Raw genomic sequence first — 24741 nt, 5'->3', positions numbered from 1 at the left:
TATTCATTCTTTCAATAAAGCAGCTTGATCTTTCGGTTACTGACAGACCCAGCCTTCAGAAACACTGGACATCACAGATGACACAATACGACATTATACAAAACGACACACCAACTCAAATCACCTTGAATATACACCGCAATGTCCAAATCTTTTTTCAATGGATGTCTAGTACCATTTCATCCATTCTTCATGACAAACTTCTTGTTCATTCTTGCTGTCCTTCAAACCTACACATTTCCCTCTTCCTTTGTCTGAACAACGTACACACACTTGTCTTCCAGTTTTAGACTGGGGTGGGAATCCATAGGCACCTCAATTTAATTTTGATTCAGTCACGAAGCAATTACAATACAACGGCATATGTGCACAACTGATTCGCTTTACAAATCATGTGAAACCCTTAATACCTGCTTAAGAGCAGTTTAAATGACATGCCAAATATCAACAAGTTTCCACCATGTTCAGGTCAATACATTTTTATAAATAATTTAAAAATCACTCATATTACATTTATAGCTGAAGAATTAATTATAATAGTGATATGACTCACTTTTCCTAGTGTCCAAATCTCACTTTAAAAATTCCCTGGTCTTCCAGGACTGTGGGAACCTTGTATCAATATTTTACGTTTCATCTTGTGCACATTTTGAATAAATGAAAGAAAAAACAGTTATGAATCACCGTGCATCTTTCATTTTTAAAAGCATCACATCTGAATAAAAATTTTTCCCCAGCCCCTTTTAGGACTGGTGCAAACATAGGAAGTAGTGGGGAGAAGAAGAAAAAAAGAAAAAATACACAGGTGACTCATGGACCGGTGGGGTGTTGCCATGCTGTCTTTGTGTGATCTGTTGCATATGGAGAACATGTGCTGGCTTGATTTCTCACCAACAGTACTACTACCATTTATATATATATATATATATATATAAATAAATGTACAGCGTTGTACACTAGTGCCAGGACCTTAAACACCCCAAGTAAAATCAAAACTCATTCACAAGCTAATTAATTGATGTAAATCACAGACAACACAGGAAGCATAGTCTCCATTTCTCCTTTCAAGTGTAAGAGGTTTTTCCATCTTAAATTCCTATATTTCTTCTGTATTTTTAAGGAACTTCCCAGATATCGCAGTCATTTGGGAAGCAGAGGGTTCTTCGACACCACAGTGCGACAGTCCAGTTTTCATATGTAGATTTATATATAGATATTTATATATATAGATTTATATACTCTTACTTTCATATATATATAAGTTGTGTATCTAAGCATACACACAAGAGTGCATGTGTGTTGTGGGCATACGAGGCATTACTTTGGCGATCTGGGTGGGATGTTTTGTTCTTTTCCACTGCGTCTGTAGTACCCCGTCTGTGGAGAGGAGCGCCGACCCTGTAGAGGCCATCTCTGTTGCTCTCTGAGCTTAAAACTTGACCCTCTGGGGCCGTTACCACGTTGGTAGCCAGTCTGCTCTCTGGACGTCCGACTCTCATTTCCTTTCTCCAGTTTCTCGCCAGGACTGCAGCGGGATGAGGCTGGGCCTTCAGCTTTGTTGACGCGAAGTTCACGTAGTGGTTGGTTTGTGGTGGGAGAAGGGGTGGGGCTGGGGCTGGGGCTGGGCGGGGCAGCCGGTGCAGGGGGTGGGTCTTTGGGTGGCCTCTGACACACCTCCGCATAGCTCAGCTTCCGAGGCTCCTGAGGGGATTCAAAAAACGTTTAAGTTAACAGACATCACCATTCCGACCTTCAGATGTGAACGAGCAACAGGAAGATATATAATTTAGCACATGAATGCATTTACCTGGACAGTTGTGCTTGTTAGGACAGGTGGTGTAGATGCAGTGCTTGAAGTGCTTGATTGGCTGCGTGAAGGTTTGGGGGCAGAAATGGGCTGGACATGCTTTGTAGTCACCGACGCATGGTCCGGAGGTGTGTCGGAGACCTGGACCTCTTTCTCAGGTCTCTTCACTTGATTTGACGTACTGTAGAGAGAAATGTGATTTGAATCAACCTGCTTCTATTTGTACAACGTTTCAATTATATATTTTTTAAGTGCATAAATTTGAATCAAATTGTTTTGATAATATGTATAGCAAAAACAGTGTTAATTTTTAGAATATTTAAAACATTAATAACAAATAGGTACTACAATTAATTATATTTTATTATATTAAAATTCACTAATTTAAACCTAGATAAATAATAGTATTAGTAAAAGTATTATTCAATGAAAATGTGATTCTTTAACACATTGTTAAATTCTTCAAAATATAAGATCCTACTGTACATGTATGCGTGTACCTAGTGGTAGGTGTGTCCTGTTTTGTGGCAGGAAGCTTTGGCGCTGGAGTAGAGGGTCCGGTCGATTGAGCTTCCACTGGACATGTTCCAGGATCTTGACTGACATCTTGCTTACATGTTTCCGGCTAAACAAACACAGAAAAATAGTAACTTTACTTGAGTGATATCTGAGATTCTCGGTGTACAAGCAGAACAAATGTAAATGAGAATAAATGGTTACAGGAAGTAGTTCTTACTACCTTGTCCCTGCTAATGCCCTTAACTACATCTGCCATGCGATTTTCCAACACCGACTCAGTTTGCGTGGTCACCCCTGGCAGACGACTCGGGACACCTCCTGGCAATGGCGGGAAGTTAGTGGTTGCGAGGTCAAACTTAGGGGGTGGAGCTTTCACTTCTGATTCAGGATTCGGCCTCTGTGAAAAATGAAACACAAATGAAATGAGAAGCACAAATAATTGAGCAAGAATGGGCAATAAAAATGAAGTACTTCAGAGAGCCATGTAATAAACATTTAGGACTTACCGTTCTCTCATCTTCTCTTCTCTTCCTCATACCACGATAGCTTCCTCTCCTAGACACATCACAAGTCGTTAAATACAATCCTATCAGCAACCCGGTCACCGTTCAGTGAACACACTCAACAGATGACCCTCAGATCTCATAATCTTTCCGCTCACTGGGACAAGAGTGACAGAGACTTTAAGGAGAGAGAGAGAAAGCAAAAGAAGAGGAAGGAGAAGTGATCAGAGAGAAGAAAAAGAACTCTTAAAGTCTTCCCATCACTCCCTGCTTCCCTCTATGCGCTTAGTTGATCATCACTGGGTCAAAACAACCAAATCTGCTGCTTAGTTAAATTTATTTTAAAATATATATACATACACACACACACGTAAAAAACGGACCTGGCCCGGCTGCTGATGCCGAGGTCTGAGTGGTGGTTCTCTCTGGGGGAAACTGGCGGTTCAGAGAGCGGCGTGAGGGAGGAGGCAGTGGTGTCTGAAGTAGGAGTGCATGGAGGCTGGGGACTATCGGTACCAGACGAAGTCTCTGTCAGCTGACACACGTCAGCATGAGGCTGTGGCTTTACATGATTCCTGCACAGAACACAAAAATCAGGTGACTGCATGCAACTATAACCGAGCCTCCAAAGCCAAAGCAAAGCTGAGTAAACAACTGTGGAACAGATAGTTTGTCCAGCTGGGCTTTAAGGGTGGTCTCTTTGGCTGTGCAGAACAAGCATCACAAATGGAGGTGATATACATATGTAGTGACAAGAAAAAAGCCTGTTTGGTTGAGAAGTTCCTGAAGAGTAACACCATTTTCATTTCTTTTGCAGATGTTCTCCCATTTAGCAGCACAGAAAAACCAATATAAACTAAACCAACAGATGAACCAACAAGCAAATAGAATTCTGCCTGTGTAAGCCCCTAATTCCAAACTTGCATGTTTCTTTTAAATTTTGCTTAAAGTTTTTTTTTTAAAAGCCCACAAAAAAGTAGAGAAAAAAAAAAAAAGAAAAAAAAAGTACAACAGACCTAAAAGACTGTTCTTGATTCTAAAGTGAAAGATTATTCTAACATGATAAATATGATCAGCACTTGTTACAACTGCCCCTAATCTTACTTGGTGTAAAATACTGTGCTTGTTTCCTTACAGCCAAAATTATGCATGTCTCATTTGTCATTAAACCTATTTTGGCAATAAATGCGCCACTGGCTAACTTGTCCTGTAGATCTCATATCAAGGCAAACCCCTATGTAGATTGTTTTTAATAATGCATGTACTTCACAAGACACCATCAGGAAACTCTTATACACGCAGAGCAACAGATGATACATGCAAGGACAAGGTCACATGACAGATCTGATGACATTGCACTGACATTCATTCACTGTGCATCAAGATGCAGCTTTTAGCTGAGTCATGATGGTCAATAACTATGGAGTGCTTGCTCATAGTTGAATAACACTAAACGTTCTGGTTATTTTTGAAGCCCATCCCTTAGCTATAACGTTCAGGTGTGTTTGATTAGGGTTGGAGCTGAACTCTGCAGGACTGCGGCTCTCTAGGACCGAACTTGCCTACCCCTGGTCTAACATAAACCCAAACATTTTAATCACCCCAGTGCAGTCCTGGCATTCTAATCTTTTAAAGCAGTTTGCATGGTACATGAACATGCAAAAGATGATCATTTAAAATGAAGAAATGCTCCAGTAAAAGCAGAGCATATCTACCTGAAGGAATTGATTACATTCTTTCTGGAATAAAGTGGAAGTCTAGAAAGTAAAGGAACAAAGTCATTGTGACTCCAGTGCGTCAAACAGAGCTCTGCCTAACTTTCTGTACATGAGAGGAAATCAATGTAGGTAAACCTCAACAAATTTCACACTTGGACAAAAAGTACAGCAAATTCAATTGGAAAGGATGCACAATAACTGAGGTACAATTGTAATTTGCTTAAGTATTATAAATAATTTGCACAATTACCAGAATTGTTTAGTGTTTATGTCATCTCAAGTGGTAGAACAGGGAACTAAGCAATGCTAAGGTCATGAGTTTGACTAATTTTTAGCAATGTATAGCTTAAAATGTAAGCCGCTTTGGACAAAAGTGTCTGCCAAATGAATTCGATATAAAACCAAACCTTGCAAACATATTTGAAATGCAGCAAAGCAAGTTAATGTCTACAAGATGGTTCTACCGTGACCTTCATAAAACAAGTCAGATTTGATTAAAAACCAGCCCTTGGGATATAAAGTTCCCATGGTTGAAGAAACAACCTATTACGTTTTTGGCAGAGAAGGAAAGGAACAGACTAAGAAAGAGATTCTTGAAACAAAATGTAGGTTTCAGGATCTTACCGGTTGCGGGGGTAGTTGCGCGTAAGGCTGATTGGAGAGGAGCCAGTTTTGTAGTTTCCTGCTGTGCCAAAGCCATTAACAAATGTGCTGTTGGGAAATGGAGCCTGCAAGATGAATCAACAGCTGAGATTAAAGGCACAATATGTAATTTTTCACCACTAGAGGGCGCGTATTCAAAATAAAAGGCGTAGTTTGATGACGCTGTGACTGAGTGTGGAATCATGGGAGTTGTCGTCTTCATCCCCACAGCCGATGCAATCTGACGGGACTCGGGCAGAAATCATGTTCATGGATGAGCTAATGATTTATTAACGTAGTAGAATGAAGCAGGGTGAGGCTGAAAGCCGTCGAAGCGAAACGAGGCCGCTGAACGAGCGCGACACACGGTTCGAAAGCAGCGGAGCTTTTATTATGCCACAGTCGACTGCTTCCGCTCCTTCCGGTCGTGCGTATGTGTGGGGTAAAGCAGCGCTGTTTTATCATACTAGATACATTTGAAAGTTCTGTTAGAATGCTACTCTGTGCGGTCGTCACCGGTCTAATAAAACGTATAACATATTAAAGCCTCTTTGGTGTTTCCATGTTTTCTACAAAACAAATCCGAGGGGAAATCGAGGGGTTATGACGTCATTGGCAGGCAACACAATGACACTATGGACACGGTCCGTGTCACTAGTTAAAATTGCTTATTTCTCTGGATTTAAACATTCTTCGAAACATTTGGGATAATGCAAGTACACAAGTCAGCAAAATATATATAACACTGTTCTAGTGGTTATTGGATATTTTAATAAAAAAATCTTACATATAGTGCCTTTAACCCACACATCCTCAAACTACTACAAACTGAATTCACATTTTTGTGACACATGGCCAAAGCACCTCTTTACATTACTGTGATATGCTAAATCAGGGGTGCCCAAACTCGGTCCTGGAGGGCCGGTGTCCTGCAGAGTTTAGCCCCAACTTGCCTCAACACACCTGCCGGGAAGTTTCTAGCATGCCTAGTAAGAGCTTGATTAGCTGGTTCAGGTGTGTTTGATTAGGGTTGGAGCTAAACTCTGCAGGACACCGGCCCTCCAAGACCGAGTTTGGACACCCCTGTGCTAAATGAACCAAATAACTGTTGGCATGGTAACCATTCAAAAATTATTCAACTGCCCTGACTTCACTGCAGCAAGTCCCCTGCAGCTCGGCCTGCAATCACAACCCTGATTACAAACTAGGAGACCCACTGTGACTATCAGCTTTCATGACTGCAATACAAAGACAACAAAATAAAAGGCTAACATAAAAAATAGCTTATTTGATGAGACACTTTCAAAGTGACTCTAAAATGACTGTAAATGAACTGCTACAATGCTCAGCCATAGCAAATAGTAAAGTGACCCTCAGATCTCATAATCTTAACGCTCACTGGGTCAGGAGTGACAGAGACTTAAAGGGGGGAGAGACAGCAACAGAAGAAAAGTGAGATAAAAGTAGCAGAAAAGGAGAAGAAAAAGAACTCCCAAAATCTTCTGATCACTCCCTGCTTCCCTCTATGCGCTAAAGTTTATCATCACTGGGTCAAAACTTCCACATTTTTCATATACTTCTTTCATAAACGGCTACATTTGTGTTTCTAAACAGGTTTCTGAAATTCTTTTTTTTTTTTTTATATATAAAAAAAAAAAGTACCTTTTAGCAAGGAAGTGTTAAATTCATGAAGTGACAGTAAAGACTCTTACATTGTTACAAAAATGTGTATTTCAAATAAAAACTGTTTCTAATAATTCAGAGAAAACCATTATACATGCTCAATTTTATGTAGCACCATTTTAACTGTGATAAGAATTGTTTCTTGAGCACCAAATCAGCACATTAGAACAGGTGGTAGTGTTAATTTTATTATATGGGGGATTCTCACTGTGAATCACTTGAATCCTTTGATTCCTTTTTAACACACTTCAACATATTTCAAGATTAAGTTCTCACCAGTGGCGTTTCAAAGTAAGGGGTCGGTGAGGGGGTCCATGTCTGTGGCAGGAGGCTATAGAGAGGGTACTGCTGTGGAGGCTGGTACACCTGCTGCAGGTAAACTGGAGACGAGTACTGTGATGGAGTGGAGTAAACCCCAGAGTCAACGGCCCCATAACCGTTCTTAGCAAAGAACGTGTTTATGGCCTTGATTCGAGCCTGCCGACACAAACATACAAAGAGACACCTGTATTAAACCCAGAACATCTAAAAGATAATTGATTATGGGTTACACTCAGTTGTGAAACTGAAGGGAGACCACAAATGATAAGTCAGTATTCACATTTGTCTAAACAAATAAAACAGTACATGCACCTCCCTAATCCAGCAATTACTGTTATAAACGTCTACCAGTGTCTCAGCAGGGCGCTTGAGAGAAGATTCCCTTCATGTGGCACAAACGCATCTCATGCATTACTCATACAGATGCCTTTAGTTTGACCATTTATAGATGTGGGTTGCACAAGATAAAGTGCATTTTATTGTACAAGTTAAAGCAAGAGACTTTGAACAGCGCAAAAACAGTCTGGTTTGTGGATTACATAATCCTATACACTGTCTGTGGGGTCTTTCCAATTGGCTACATATTAATGGGATAACTGATCACTGATTGGTTGAAAGAACAAGGGTCAAAGTTGAGTACTTCAGAGAATCCTGTTAATCATGACAGCATTCGGAGTGGTCAAGGTGACACATGCTGTATTTGAAGTGGCGGCCAGGAATGCACACATTCAGGGTGCTTAAATTACAGCTGACCTAACAGGAGAGATGGCAGCACAATGAACACTCACCATAATTGGTTTGCCCTGAAAGGTTTTGACTTCCTCACGCAAGTATCTGTAGGCCTGTAAAACAATGTGACATTAGTCAATCCAGAAAAAACGTTTGCATTTAATAAACCAACATAGAAAAGCAAAAACACTTTAGGCATCATTAATGCAATAACAGCAGAGCGAATGTGCGTATTTATTAGTGTATCAGACAATTATTGCAGCAGTTACAATGTTTTAACCCTTTCAAATGCAGCATTTTTCAAATGGAGCAATTAATATAAAACAAAGGGAAAGTCTTTAACTACTGCTTTTTAGATTTCCTTATGACCATATTTAATAAATAACTATAATGGCAAACAGAAAGTTACACATAATACAGATTAGAAAGTCATAAGCCATATTACAGGAAATAAATTCAGGCAATTTTTACTTGCATCATATGATCTAAACTAAAACAAGTAAAAAAAAAAACACAATATGGTGGCACACCATCCTCCCATATGATTTTTACCAATTATTTATACAGACATCTATTCCATGAGAAAGGCCTTTTGTGTGTGTTTGTCAATAATACCTGCTGAGCATCAGTGTCAGACTGGAATGTGATGTACCAGTTGTTATTGTGCGCAAACTCCACACTGATAACCTGCGGACACTTTTCACTTTTAAACAGGGCCTCCACCTCCTGACAGAGAGACAAAAGCATCAGCCAGCAAATCAAAAGAATAAGTGAAAACTACTGACAAACAAGAGGCCAGATATCCCTCAGATCTCATAATCATTAGGGCAAAATCCACTGTACTGAGAGACAGAATGAGTGAGCGAGGGGGGGGGGAGCAATGAATTCTCAACAGCAGCAATGGTTCTGGATCCTTCCAAGCGCAATACTGATCATCATCGGTAGGGCTGGGTATCGATTCAGATGTTCCAATTCGATTCGATTTTCAAGCTCTCAATTCGATTCGATATTCGATTTAAATTCGATTTGACTATATGAATGAATATAGATTTAATACAAATCCTATATTTATAAAAAATGAACAGTGAACATAAGATTACAAATGGTTAATTAATAAAAGGAAATTAAGAGCCACAAACCTGTATATTAAACACTTTTTATTTTAGGTACACTTGGGTACAATAAAACAAAACCCCACTATATATTTCAAATGTATACAATGAATAGACAGAATTTTGATGCAAGATGAAAAACTGATGCTGAAAATTGGACAAGTCAGAACAGTCGCATGCCTTGATCAAACAGGATCAGGTTATTTTATGTTTAAGACAAAACAAACATAAAATCTCACAGCATTAGCTGTAACATGGAGGCTGCAAGCCTATGAACGGTGTAGGAAAACTAATACTGGCTTTTGGGTGATAGTTCACCCAAAAAAAAAAATTCTGTCATCATTTATGCATGTATGAATTTCTTGTCTTCTGTTGAACACAAAAGATGATATTTTGAAGAATATGGATAATTAAACCGTTTTGGTCCCCATTGACTTCCATATATTTTTCTCCATACTATGGAAGTCAAGTCAATAGGGCCCATCAACTGTTTGGCATATAGCTTTGTTCTTGTCCACAGTATCTTTGTCATCGTGCTTGCGAAATCTAAAATGCTTCCATACCTCTGACTTTTTATGTGAAGGTAGTGTTGACGTCGGGAACGCACCTGAATCCGCCATTTTAAGTAATGAATGAATGACGGACTCTCCGTTGTAACATCGCGCAAGGCAAATAAGGGGGTGACATCTAGTGGATTAGACTAGTAATAAGATTAACGTAAATCTTATGTTCAATGTTTGCGGAAATAAATATTGAAAAAAATCGATTCGTGGCCTTTTAGAATAGATATTTAATCGACCCCATTTTAAAAAACGATATATCGAAAAATCTATTTTTTTGCCCAGCCCTAATCATCGGTGTGACCACAGTAATGATAACCAAGCTCTACCATATACAGCCACAAGAGATGACCATAAAGTGTGGTCTCACCTCTACAGGCGTGGTCTCAGGAACCTCTCTGAGGATGATGATGCATCGCTTGTGGTTTGGCCGTACCTTCTCACCTTTCTCATCCACCTGCACCATGGGAGAAGCTAAGGAGGACAGAAAACAAGGAATTAAAGCATTGCAAGGCATGAACAAACTTTGAAACTGTGGTCAGGTTTTGTTTGTTTTACCTCGTAGCACCTCAAGTATCAGGTCCATATCAGTAGTCAGCAGTTTGACCCCCTCCATGCTTGCAATAGTCCAAATAGGGACAAACTGATCACTGTCCATCTGAGACATCAGGTAAAGGTCCTTGGAGAGATTCTCTCTGTAGGAAACAAATGTAATGAACAGATGTTGAACACTTGCACTGCAGGGTCAGTGTGCATATAAGAGTTCCAATGGATAAAATCTTTGGGTCCCACTTTATTAAGTGGCCTTAACTACTATGTATTTACATTTAAAATTAATCATTTGGTACAGTGTACTTATTGTGTTAATACATGTTTTTACATTGTACTTATATCTATAAAATACCTGCATGCAATTACATCTGTAATTAAATTTATAATTACACTGTTGACCCATCCCTTACACCAGCATGTCAACATATTCTGTTACACCAAATACACAAAATAATGATCTTTAAAAAAAGCATCATATGACCCCTTTAAAGCGTTTCATCCAGGTCGCCAGTAGCAAACAATGGAGTGGGCTCTGCTGGACAAACTAAGTAATTACACCATTTCAAGAATTTTATCTGCGTTATATGTTCTGTAAAAAAAAGTGTTATATCGGCGACAGGCTCATATCAGCAAAACGATATATCGGTCGGGCTCTACACCTAACCCACCATTAAACCTACCCATACTTCCAAGCCTGTCCCTAGTCTTACCCGTATCCCACCTCAATAGCAGCAAAAGTGCTTTGCAATACAATTTGAACACAGTGCATTGTACTTATTTTAAGTACATAGTAGTTAAGGCCACCTAATATAAAGTGGGACCAATCTTTGAATACTTAAGTGTATATAGTGGGAAAACAGAATTTCAATGTCTGCTTTGCTAACTAAAAGCCTCCATTGCATGATTTGCATATTCCATTGATGGAGTACTGAATACTATCATGTTATCACAACACTAAAGGACTCGTTTGCTTAAGTTTACACATGCAAATAGAAAAAAAAAAATAGACCTGAGAACTACAGTAACTTTTCACATAAGTGTGCATTCCTTCTGGAATACAGAATCATTCCTACACACTAGGGCTGAACGATTAATTGCATTTGCGATAATTGCAATCTACTTTAGTTTGTGTGATTTGTTACTGACTTTCATATTAATGTTTACACCAGGCTTATTTGTCAGTGCTTTATGTTGTCATAATTATTACATGCTTACAAGGTTGGAAGTTCAACAAATCAGTCAATGTACTGTGATTGTAGTTGTTAAATAAAAATGTCATTCATATCAATTCATGCATCACCTAATTTCATCGTAACATATAGGCCTGGCCTACAGAAAAGAACATTTATGTTTAATCTATCTAATAGTGTGTTGGTCATACTATACAATGATTTATAGCTTGTCTTTGTTGAATAATACAGAACATAAAGAGCTTTAAAAAAAAAAATTTGCATATTAAATTGCAATCGCAATATTGGTAAAAAAAATCACAATTAGATTATTTTCCAAAATCATTCAGCCCTACTACACACTGTACCATGTGCAAAACTACACATTTTCAAACTAGACTAGTCAGTAGGTTTCCTGAACGATTAGTCAACTATTTGATCCTAAGGAAGCCTTATATAAATGCAGATGGTTACAGTTATCCTTATCTGACATTTTTGGCGTTGCAAGAAATGTCTCAAGACGCACTGAAAAATTTAACTTCGTCTTAAACACAACACTTGAAACAGTATGCTGAAAAACAGCGCAAAAGCCAAAGACATACGTATGAATGTTCAGAACATGGTAACTACAGTAATTATCAAAGTGGGAAGTGATGCCCTCTGGGGGCATTTGGCCAGGGGTGTTTTTAGACTCAATTTAGTGGTTGAGTAGCAGTAGGATTATAAAAAAATATGTGCTAATATAAAATTAAATTAAGCAGCCTATATAAAATTGCAAAATAAATCTATCAGTACTTTTTTACTTAAGTACATAAAAAAAAATTTAGTACTTTTGTACTTTCACTCGAGTAAAATTGAAAAAGGAGTACTTTTACTGGAGTAATATTTTATTATATGTATCTGTACTTTTACTCAAGTACTTGATTTGTGTACTTCGTCCACCACTGAAATGAACACAGTGAACATGAACACATCTTCCCTCGATGTACTTATTTAATTAAATTGATTTGATGATAGAAACCCTGGATCGGTGTCGCAGTGTAAGCTTCACAGTGAACATTACTACATCACTCTCGTCAACGTAGTCCATATCAACAACAAAAATATATCTTGACTCCGTATAGTGATTATTTTGGGAAAATCCCAGGTATTTTGAGCAGTAGGATTATAAAAAATATGTGCTAATATAAATTTAAATTAAGTAGCCTATATAAAATTGCAAAATAAATCTATCAGTACTTTTTTACTTAAGTACATAAAAAAAAATTTAGTACTTTTGTACTTTCACTCGAGTAAAATTGAAAAAGGAGTACTTTTACTGGAGTAATATTTTATTATATGTATCTGTACTTTTACTCAAGTACTTGATTTGTGTACTTCGTCCACCACTGGTTGTCGATGAGTGACAGAGCAGAATAAGGATGGCAAAGCAGTGTGGATGCGCTGTCCTGGAAGGACGTTCAACTTGGACTGGAAAATGGTCAATTTACTGCTAAGAAACCCACGTCAGGCAAGTCTGACTCGGGACATTCTTCTCAGGAATGTTAAATTGTTTGGTTAAAAAATGATTTAACCCTTTGACGCATACGATCACACCGGTGTGATCAGTCTTGGCTGGTCCCTGAAGCGTACGATCACACCGGTGTGATTAGAACTTTTTACAGTTTGTAAAATGCACGCTGATGTTTATGGAAACGGCAATAATGATCCTTACAAATATAATCTGACGACATATTTTTATTGATATCATATACAGATTGTGTAGGTAACAATAAAGTTTACACGGCTCTTCTCCCAGTTTACCGGAGACCTACTTTAACGTGTTTCGGGAGGAGAGGATGAATTTGCGTGTTGTAAATCCCACAGCTCGGATTCAGCGCGAACTAACATGGCGGCGCCCATCACCCGGTATAGATCAACTAACACGGTCGATATAAAAGTGTTTAAACTACCAAATAGATTTAATTGCACATATTTCAGAATCGGAATATCAGATATTTCATAATATAGTGAGCATGTTTGTGAATATATTGAATAAAACAGGAAAAACGAAATAAAAGCGATCCATGTGTCATACAGATCTATTGTGGCTGCGTTGCGTCACATGACAAGCATGACGCGTCGCCATAGAAACAGTAAGGCGATACATTTTAAAATAATGGTCGCCTAAAAAAAAAAACTCACTCTGGGGGCTCAGCTAGAATATTTTAAACTCACGTGCGAAAGGGTTAATTTCGCAATGGCTACAAGCCAACGGTTGTGTTCATATTTTGCTTATAAATTTAAATGACAGATGTCGTTTTTTTTCTCTCAAACCCAAATCAGACAAAAAGCCTATTTTATGTTGCACTTTAAAAAGGTTATTATAAATGTAGCCTAAGGAATAGTAAAATAATATTAATGATAATTTGCTGTTACAAACGATGAATTATTCAAAGTTTCAACATATTTTATTTGGACGAGTGAATATATAGTGTTTATATATAGTGTTATATCCACGGACTGTTACCTGAAAAACAATGTCTAAAGAAATAGGAATCGAAGTTTAGCACAACTCACCAGAACTAAGCAATGTTGTCGCATGTTGAGCTCGGCTTGTTCTTTCTGCAGCTTTCGCAGGTAGTTATTCTTATAATAAGTTATTGCACAAAGAATGGGTTACTACGATCACAAAGACTGTTCCATAATTCCCATTAAACTCAAAAGATATCGAAAAAAACAACAAAGTTATAGAAATAAATATTTTATTTTATTATTGTAAATATAATTTGCCGTTTTAATAATAAAGAAGACTACTTTATTATTATTCATTTCCATGTTCATTTACAAGCTGCATGCGTTCTTGATCAAAAGTCATTAGAGAGTTCCGCAATGGCAAGGGGGTATATATATATATTATATATACCGCATATATATAATAAGTATTGATCAACCACTAATAAAAACCAAAAAAAATATTTTTTTTTTTGATTACCTCAGGAATGGGTTATTGAACAATTACGGACTTTCCAATTAGTCACATGACACTAAATTACATTTGGCATCCAATGGCCATATTGGGCAATGAGACCGCAATGAGAAAGTTAAAAAAAAGGACATTCAATATTTGGGTGAGATTTTTATTTTTTTTAAGTGTCATATTCAAATTAAACTGTCCTTATTTCGCAACCGACAACTACAATACTGCCAAATAAAATGGCTTCAATCGGATCATCTACATCAAATCACTTCCAATATCATAGGTCCATTATGACATTGCATTTAATTAGTGAATGAGAATTTTCTCAAGCAAGAGTAAATAAGCACTGCTCTACTGTGCAGATGATTATGATTTTCTATTCATCTCTAACACAATTACGTAATATGGGGGAGCAGGTGTTAGCATGTCTGGGTGTACAGTGGGTGTTACCTTGAGAAGCAAAATTCCAGCTGCTTCTTCAGTGACTCCTTCAGACTCCCTTCAGACAGCGGAGGCTGCTCCTCGACCGTCTCACCCTCCACTGAGCAACACAAAACACATACACACCCCCAATGACAATCAGCCAGTAAGCAGCACTGGAATGGTGTGGAACTGAAGTGTGACAGTGGGTGTATGTGACCGACCTGGTTCGTAGAGAGGGTAGGCCAGTTCTGCGGACTCCATGCCATTCAACATGCTGTTCTCCATAGGAGGGGCTGACTCAGAGTCACCATAGCCAACACCATACTCCTTGAAACCTACAGAGGAGAAACGACAGTAGTAAATGAGTTTAGAAGCTTACTGATCACTTATGTAAGAACAGCGATAGGCCATTTAACCCTCAGATCTCATAATCTCACGGTCATTAGGGCAGACACACTCCACTGAGAGAATGAGCAAGAAATTTAGCTTGAGAATTAGAGAAAGAGACTGAAAAAGAACAATGGAGAGAGTGAGATAGAGGAGAAATGAGAATGAAAGATCTCTACAGTGAGAATGGTTCTGGGTCCTTCCAAGCGCGATACTGATCATCACTGGGTTTTAGCAAACTTTAACATGACACTCCAAAATGGCCGCAGCTGCCAACAACACTTGCAATCAATCTAGCCATTTCCCAAGTAGATGAACTAGTGTGTAGAAAAAAATCTCTTAAGTTCTCCACATAACTCAAAGCATATGGGTTTTGAATGACATGTAAATATTGAACATTTTCAACATGAAGTCAATTTTTCCACATTTAATTACAGCACTAAACAAATGGCAATCAAGATACGTACCTTCCGACTCCTCTGTGGAGACAGTATCTGCTTGTGGCCAAAGGCACGTTTCTGTGGCTGCCTCTGCAGCCTGGGTGGTTGGTGCAGACACTTCCTGCCACACTTTAGCATTGGGATTCAGACTGGCCCCCTTGGTGGTCACCTTGAAGACAAGGTTAAACAAATTCTGGGTTAATACAGTAAAAAAAATTTACAGTTAAGATTTACACATCAAAATAGAATAAAATCAGCAGAAATGTGTCAACATTTAACTGTAGCTTAATTTAAACTGAATTGTAAGACTATTAAGTAGAACATTGCTGATCATTTATCTACCTATTACCATGCATCGGAAATAGACAGCCATCTACCGTAGCACAAATTAATCAAAGTTCATGTTTAATGAACAGGCAACAATGTAGTTAGGCATCAGTGTATTAGGCAAATAGTTATCCACCATGTTTCACAGTATGGTGGGAGGGTAACCACAAAAAAAAGAAAAAAAACACTGAAAAACTTGCCTTCTGAAATCTGAATACACATTAGCAGCATCTACTTAAAGCTTGCTAGTCACCGCTGTTGAACAATCACTGATAATGGACAAAACAGCAAACACTTTGGTAACAACATTACAAGTATCTGACTTGAGTTTCTCAATACACAACATGTTAAGTGATTACAAAATGATAACATTCTTCTCAATATCAACTTGCATAAAAGACATTTTAAAGTGCACCAAAAATGCAACAGTGGGCTACAAAAGTCAATGGGTTTCTTTATTAGTAACATAATGGAGCCCATTCAGGAATACATAGATAAAATATTGTAAATGATTTGACACAACATTGGAAAAACGCTGCAAAAATGCAAACATTCACTCAAAAAATGATTAAAAAACTACTTTTATAGTCACTTTCACTGGGGGGGGGTGTCTCTCAAGGGTTAACAACAGAAAGGACGCTATCAAAGTTCCACATGACACTCTGAGGCACATATTACAACACCGCTTCCACCTTGCTGTAAAGTAAAAGTCGAATTATGTAAAATATAACTTACATCTATCTAATCAAATGAAACGTTGCACTACAGCCACAAGGACGTCTGAAGAGCAAGGAATAGAAACACCACAGGACAGGCATGGGCACTAACTATTAACACACTTGACGAGTTTAAAAACCATAACTGCGCACAACTTCTCCATACTTTACACTACTGCCCTCGATCAGGGATGAACCTTATTCACAAGATCTATTACTTACCCGACGCGACACTCCATGCACACAGGCAGGAGGTTTTAAATAGTCGGCCTTTCACCCATTTAATCTGATTAGCCAATCTGATAAACCAGAGCGAGAGTTTAGAGCAAAGAGCCACAAACCTGCATCTGAAACGCAGCCTGGTTAACCTGACTAGCGCTTTATTGGATTTGGACGGGTTAAAGTTATTTTTGAACTAAAGGTTAAATTAAAAGCCGAGGCAATTCGTGGATGCCTTCAGTGTTTCATGCGGTCTTCGCTTTAGTTGCGATCCGCACCGATAAAAGTTACGTATTTTGCGCAAATAAAAGACGCTGGCTAAATAGCTACGTTAGCATTTGTCGCGCGCACGTGGATCTTTCGCTGTCGACGGTCAGTTCGCGTACGCATAAACAAAGTCTTACATAGCATCTTAACTAATGTTGCTTATCGCTAACTAGTCACTTTAAAGTAAAAAAAACTATAAGAAAAATTATGACTGCACTACAAAACCACAACAAATTCTTCTCCTTGTTGAACTCATGGCAGGCGCCATCGAGCTGAACCCATGCCGCAGCTGTGAAAAACCTTCGCGGTCGCCAGAATGACCTCATTAACTCACCTCCACAAACAACAGCATGGTCTTCTCCCCCGACAACGTTATCACTCGTTAGATTACCAGTAGGCGAATTAACCTAGCTCACAATAACGCGGCACCGGATTCTACTTTCCGTTTAAAGCAAAAGTGCAAGTTCACAGCCAAAGAGTTTCCCGGCCACTCATCATCTGCATCAATCCCTTTGCTCTGCGTAAGCATCCATACGGCGCTTAACGAGTCTGATTGGCCGTGCGCTAGTCTTTCCTTTGCCTCTTTTGTGATCACATGCAGCATTCCCGCCCACCGTTATAGGATTGGTGCGTGATGGAATACGTCATAACGAATCTCCGTATGATTGGAGCGGGCTTACGTCTGTCAAACTTCTCTTCAAGTTACCGGAACTACAACCTCTGCCACCGAGATCACTGCTGAGCACGTGGCGACAGCTGAAACAAATGCTGTACAGGCCTGACAAAAAAATGAATGAATGAATGAATGAGGTTAAAATGAACAATTTCCAAATAACGTTACATTCCGAAACAATGAAACGGCCGTTAAGGATGAAATTTGTGTTGCTGTATGCAAGGGTGTAACTTTGGTTTGAGAAGTGGGGGGGGCACAAAATGAGGGAAAATGTTTTCGATTTGAATCCCATTTCCTGCATGTACATACATTTAGGGACTATGGTGATACAAATTCCAGGAAATAATTAAGTTGATTAATGATCAATTCTGCCAAAACTATGACTACTAAACTATGTATAAGAAAAAGACGTCTTACTTTCTTTATTGTTTAATAGGGGCCAATCGCCAAGACTTGAGAGAATCATTTTATAAAGTCGAAAATGTTCACCATTAATGTTTTGAATAATGTTTAAATAATGTGAGACTCAATTTCCACTGTTATGCAAACTTTTATTTCAAACTAACCGCTGTACCTGAAAATATAAAATAAATCACTTGTTGCACAGGACAGAATGTTCTACATCAGTGGTTCCCAGACTTTTTAGAGTGGAGTACCCCCTGAGGCATTTACCGTCCTTCTGCGTACCCCCTCTCTTCCACTTAGACTGCACCTTTTCCATTAAAGGACAATATTTGGCCGAAATTGACTTTCCAAAGCATTTTTTATCTTTATAAATAAAATATTGATGTTTAAAAAGCTGACTGTGCCGCAACCGCGATACCTGCTCATTAGAACTTTCAGTGAGCTATTTTTAGAGTGTGCACGAGACGTTCCTGGCCGCGCGCGTCTGTGCCCTGCTCGGTCCTGCTCCTCTGTGGCGATGACGGCGTGCGGTGAAAAAAATCATAACAAACGAATTTGAAAGTGGGGGGGACACAAACGTGATTTTGAAAAGTGGGGGGGAACATGTCCCCCCTGTCCCCAGTGGAAATTACGCCCCTGGCTGTATGACACGGTGTCTAATATCATTGTGTCACGAAGCACCGAATAGTCCTAGGAACGCCCAATTCAGATCACGGACAATCTGGTGGTTGGACCTCAATGCAATTATTCGCTGTTGAAGACTAATGCAGAACAAACCGAGCCTACGTCCTAGTGTGCATTACTATCCATCCTAAATTCTGTGCTATTAGTAATTTTCAATACTATTTAGGGCAGATAGGGTGGATAGTATGCGCATTGGAATGCAGGGTAAGACGACAAAAGCTGAAATCACCATATAAAGTCTTCTAGAACTTTCTAATAAAAAGTGGTTTAATAGTCAGTCAGACAAAATATTAAAGTATGCTATTTTACTCAAAACAATATTAAACAATACTTCATGTTTATGTAATTATTTACGAAAGTCCATAGTTTCCTAAAAGTTACATTTTCTACTGCTGGAATTGTAACTCTGGGAATCTTGATCTACACTAGCTTTTCAGAAACCAAAGTGGATTGTATTTTATTCTGAATTTACACAGGAAAGTTTAAAGGGGTCATATGATGCGGTTTCAATTTTTCCTTTCTCTTTGGAGTGTTACAAGCTCTTGGTGCATAAAGAAGATCTGTAAAGTTGCTAAGACTAAAGTCTCAAATTCAAAGAGATATTCTTGTATAAGTCATTATAATCTGTAATTATGTCCCCACTGGATGCAACGAATGCCTCGTTTATAATGGGTTTTCATGTTTTTGAGTCATCGCTCCGGCCAGGCAGGGCATCATCACAGTATGGTAGGGTGTAACATTTCCGTCACCTTGCTTTTCAGACCGATGAGCTTTGTAAAAAAACGACGCGTTTCAGAAAGGCAGGGCATAGAGGATAAACAATAATGTACAGTATGTGGAAAATAATGTGTTTTTTGAACCTTAAACCACATAAACACATTTCATTACACCAAATACACAAAATAATGTTATTTTTAGCAACATCATATGACCCCTTTAAAAACAGGTTCTCAAGCATTGGGCTGGAGCCCACTATGGGGCCTGAGCAAACTTCTTAGGTAGCCTCGAAATTACTTTTAAAATTAGGGAGTAAAAGCATTAAAATAAGATAACACAACTAAGCAACAAGATATTTCTTGCTTTAATGCACCTCCTCAAAAACCTCCCAAATGTAATAGGTAAAGGTAGCCTTCTTTTAAAAGTATAATTTCTAGACCTGCAGAAGACATGTAAAGTAATAAAACTGTAAAGAGTAATGGGCATTTTTAATATGAATATACATTTTTCTAGTTTTGGCGAACTCTGAAATATTTTTCAGGGTAGAAATTTTGAGTACAAGCTGTTTTTAAAAAAATCCTTATTATCCTTAATCTTTATCATGAACAACTATCTATTTACAACTGGACAACAGTATTAATGTGATCATGAATATGAAGTGTGATGTGACAATGAGACACTTTAATGATGTTATTGTACAAACTTTAGTTAGGAATTCTCTCTCTTTCCTAGCAACTACCCAGCAACCACCTAGCAATGCCCCAACAAACATGCAGAGCACTCTCAGCTGCATATAAACAACTCTGAACACTTTAGCAATCGCCTAGCTAGGCAGGCCTACATTCCTTGAAATTTCAAATCTCCTTTCAGACTTAGTAGGCCTACATATTCAGTCTCAAAACAATCTTTGAAAACTTCCTTTCATTCAAAGTTTGTTTTTGCTGTTTATAATTTATAGTAATTTCTCCAGGCTGACATTCACTTTTTTATGCTGTCATTGTGGTAAGTGACAATTCAGATGACTGAATGCCATAATTAATAAAGTGGGGCACAGAGAGAGCGCGAGAAAGAAAGAACGTAAATCATGATCATCTGGAAAAGTCATGGAGCCATTAAATATTGTTGTGGACAATGGGGGGCCTTGGAGTCAAAATGCTTTCAAAGGATTCTCACAGGTTATACTGATGTCTGCATAATTCTGATCTTTCAGAGAGACTCCTGCAGAACAGACTTGGCACATCTAGGACAGAAACTGGAAACAAACCTTAATCCACTTCATTTTGTTGCAAGTCCACATCTGACACAAGTATCCTTTTAATATTATATTTAATATTATTACCACATTATTACCAATGAATAGCATCACTGCATCATAATGGTGCATTTATAGGTAAAATGAAGGGTTTTTATGTTAAAGCTGACTTTCCTCACCATGTTAAAACATTCATTCCAATGACCAAGCCACTTAAGCCTATTTAATACTCAACAAATGACCACTGACGTCATTCACACAGGCATGATACAAGAATCTAAGCAAATCTTTAACAGCAGTATGTGCCTGATTAATGTATAATATACCTGTAATCAAATGTGAGTCACAGCTAGAAATTAAACCATGTCCAAATGGAAAAACACGTCCTACTGCTTGATTTGTTAGACAAGAATATCATCAGCATTGCTTTATATGACAACTATTTAATACATTTAATTTATAATCAGGTTTTAATCTTTTAAAATGCTATTTTTTTTTATCAATATAGATTATTAAATGGAAATGCTTTTCTTTAACAATTATACCCAGCATTATTACTCAAGCAACTCGAAACAAAGTTCGCATGGTTAAAAAAAAAGTAGTTAATTATAACCTAAAGCAAACTGTCATGTGGTCATGATGTAGTTTAATTAATTTCCAAATGACATTAACCCGTAGTAATAGAAAAGTATTCAACATTAATTTGTGTCACGCGTCCTAAAGTCATGAAATCATTGCTCATTTACAGCTCCGCTGACCAGGATATGAACACGTGCTATGTAATTTATGCGCAGACGAAGCCTTTGTGGCAATATATTTAGTTTATGTTGCCTAGTAATGTCGTCTTACCGATGTCCGACTTAAAGCCGAGTAGCCAGTGGATCGATACTTCATTTGCAAACGACCTGACAATCTGGTTAGCGCGCAAGGACACAGGTAGTTTGTCAACGTATTGCAAGTAACGTTACATACTAGTGCTTACCATTTCGCTAAACAGTCACTCTGTGGTCTAAACACGTTGCTCTAAATATGGACGTGCTGCATTATAAACGAAAAGTTACCACACAGTCACGTCGCGTTTAGGGGGGTTAAGGGGTTAAGTGCCGATTCAGCACCGCAGGCCTGAGCTCACCATGCCGCCTTGGTCCTCTCCGGTTTTCTCCTCTTGATCTCGGGCGATTGATCCCGGCTCGACCTCCTCCTTCTGTTGCGCTTGGCTGCTGCTCTCCGAAGTCATCGGCCGCCTTTGGCTCTGCGATCAAGCGCCGTGCGCCTCCTCGCCCGATCCGCCACTCCTCTCCTCCTCTCGCCGGCTGAACGCAACAAGCGCTTGCTCTAGCTAGTTAGGGTCGGTTTGTCTTACCGTTTCAGAAACTCAACGAATGAAGGAAGGAAGAAAAAGGATCACTGACGCTTGCGAATCTATCTCCAGTACGGGTCTAACGTTACTTTATACACTAATAAGCCTTAATGGGCATCAGCGAGCGTTTCTGACAGACGGAAGACATTCACCGCCACCGTCCCGACAGACAATGCGAGCAGCGAGCACCCCCTCCATCGCGCTAGCTCTTCCCTGGCAACAGAGCGCAACACGCGCTGCGCCGCATAGCGACAGACGCGCAGCGAAACTGCAGCCGGGCAACTGCTAACCATGACACAGCGAATAATACACACGTAATTACAGCAGTCCTCCACCTAAACTGATGACAACTCTTTATTATTTTTGTGTCATTTGAGATTGGTTAATGCTTATGCCCTTCATTATGAATTTTAAATGTTTTTAGTGAAGTATAGGCTATTACTGATCAAAAATACAGTAATATTGTGAAATATTACAATTTCAAATAACTATTTTCTATTTGAATATATTTTAAAATGTAATTTATTCCTGTGATGCAAAGCTAAATTTTCGGCAGTCATTTCTCCAGTCTTTAGTGTCACATGATCCTTCAGAAATCATTCTAATATGCTTATTTGGTGCTTAGTTATTATTAATAATGGTTCTTCTTATTATTAATGTTAAAACAGTTCTGCTGCTTAATATTTTGTGGAACCTTTTTTTCAGGATTAGAACGTTCAAAAGGAGTGTTTATTTTAAATGAAATCTTTTGTAATGTTATATATATATGTTTTACTGTCACTTTTGACCAATTGATTGCATATTTGCTGAATAAAAGCATTACATTTACATTTAGTCATTTAGCAGACGCTTCATCCAAAATGATTTACAAATGAGGACAATAGAAGCAATCAAAACCAACAAAAGAGCAATAATATGCAAGTGCTAATTAATGTAAACACACACACATACCCCAAAGATTTGAATGGTATTACATCATGGTGTCTGCTTAAATATAAAGCAGCGCAACTGTTTTCAACATTGATAATAAGTAATGCTTTTTGAGCAGCAAATCAGCATATTAGAATGATTTTTGAAGGATCATGTGACATTGAAGACTGGAATAATGGCTGCTGAAAATTCAGCTTTGTATCACAGGAATAAATTACATTTTAAAATATATTACAATAGAAAACAGTCATTTTAAATTTGAATAATATTTCACAATATTAGTGTTTTATTTTATTTTGAGCACCTAAATGCAGCCTTGGTGAGCATAAGAGACTTCATTAAAATATTTAAAGATTGTAATTGTTTACAAACTTTCAACAAGTCCTGCATGTGAGATATACACACACATCATAAGTCTAGATAATTGTCTTCAGAGGTCTACACAGAATAAGTAAATTTACATAAATGTATCAAATGATGTAGTGTCAGGTTTTAAATGTCAACTTTTAATTTTTTTCAGCATGGGTGGAAAATTGGACAAACATTTCACAGTAGTCATAACATTTCTGCTCTCTGTAACATGGACTAGTAACTCATCTGCTTGGGACAACAAATCAAACTATTTCTTTTATTGTTTTCACACATGAAAATACTAGCAATGAAATGCAGATACTTGTACATTTCTGTAAATTCGCTTTTAGAAAAGCAAGAACTTTTTCTTTAGCCGATTTCAGATGTAAATATTTGCATTCAAAATATTTGATGTATAAAAAAAATCCACGGCAAATGTTTGCCACAAAGCTATGTTGTGCCACAAAGTAAATCTCCTCCAAAGACATTAATCCCAGTGCTGGGAGGCTTTGTGGATACAGCCAGGCTGTGCCCAATGCTTCATTTGTTCACTAAACATGAGAGTGAAAACATGCAACAGAAGAATTGATTAGTTGTTTGATGCAGGCAAAGTGCTGGATGTCCTTCTCCTCCCAAGGAGATGTGAACATATTGACATCAGAGCAGTGGTTCTCCATTTCAAGTGTTCAGAATGGATCCATCTGAAAGTTAAACGCTCAGGATCTCCCCAGAATTTTTTGCCATGCTGCTTGGAACCGTTTTAGGCTTTAGTGGTGCCAGACTGTGATGCCTGTTGGCTGTGCAGCTGCTGAAGCTTCATATTCATGACTTCCACAACAGCTGTTGGAGGCAGATGAAACTTGTATTAAATGCATTTATGATTTGTGCAGGGGTTTTGTAAAAGATAAAAGTAAGTGAAATCACCTTGTTTCATAGCATGTTTTTCTTGAAACTATTTTCTATTTGAATATATTTTAAAATGTAATTTATTCCTGTGATGCAAAGCTAAATTTTCGGCAGTCATTTCTCCAGTCTTTAGTGTCACATGATCCTTCAGAAATCATTCTAATATGCTTATTTGGTGCTTAGTTATTATTAATAATGGTTCTTCTTATTATTAATGTTAAAACAGTTCTGCTGCTTAATATTTTGTGGAACCTTTTTTTCAGGATTAGAACGTTCAAAAGGAGTGTTTATTTTAAATGAAATCTTTTGTAATGTTATATATATATGTTTTACTGTCACTTTTGACCAATTGATTGCATATTTGCTGAATAAAAGCATTACATTTACATTTAGTCATTTAGCAGACGCTT

General features: G+C 38.1%; 2 protein-coding genes across 4 annotated transcripts in view; both read right to left on the bottom strand.

The window, feature by feature from the left end:
* Positions 1-692: 692 nt before the first annotated feature.
* LOC107711054 (la-related protein 4-like) lies at positions 693-22349 on the bottom strand. 2 transcript variants are annotated; one of them, XM_016515966.1, is made up of 16 exons: positions 21917-22349; positions 15552-15693; positions 14919-15032; positions 14725-14815; positions 10153-10289; positions 9965-10068; positions 8538-8648; positions 7982-8035; positions 7149-7349; positions 5172-5275; positions 3213-3404; positions 2833-2881; positions 2547-2723; positions 2308-2432; positions 1808-1988; positions 693-1701 (listed from the first exon to the last, which is right to left on the bottom strand). In XM_016515966.1, the coding sequence occupies exons 1-16, from the start codon at positions 22019-22021 to the stop codon at positions 1318-1320; spliced, it is 2271 nt and encodes a 756-aa protein (XP_016371452.1). In that variant the 5' UTR covers positions 22022-22349; the 3' UTR covers positions 693-1317. The 2 variants fall into 2 exon arrangements, with proteins under 2 accessions (XP_016371452.1, XP_016371453.1); XM_016515967.1 differs by lacking the exon at positions 21917-22349 and adding an exon at positions 17388-17638.
* A 1166-nt stretch (positions 22350-23515) lies between these two features.
* The window catches only part of LOC107711057 (prefoldin subunit 5-like), a 3386-nt gene continuing 2160 nt past the window's right edge, over positions 23516-24741 (bottom strand). The window contains exon 7 of one of the 2 annotated variants that reach the window (XM_016515972.1): positions 23516-24215. In XM_016515972.1, coding sequence (XP_016371458.1) covers positions 24186-24215 — 30 coding nt within the window. In that variant the 3' untranslated portion in view covers positions 23516-24185. The remainder of the gene's footprint in view (positions 24216-24741) is intronic. The other variant, XM_016515971.1, reaches the window with a different exon arrangement.

The sequence above is a fragment of the Sinocyclocheilus rhinocerous genome, unplaced genomic scaffold (genome assembly GCF_001515625.1).
Source record: "Sinocyclocheilus rhinocerous isolate Xijiao unplaced genomic scaffold, SAMN03320098_v1.1 scaffold85, whole genome shotgun sequence".
NCBI lineage: Eukaryota > Metazoa > Chordata > Actinopteri > Cypriniformes > Cyprinidae > Sinocyclocheilus > Sinocyclocheilus rhinocerous.
This window is presented reverse-complemented; position numbering and strand designations above follow the sequence as displayed.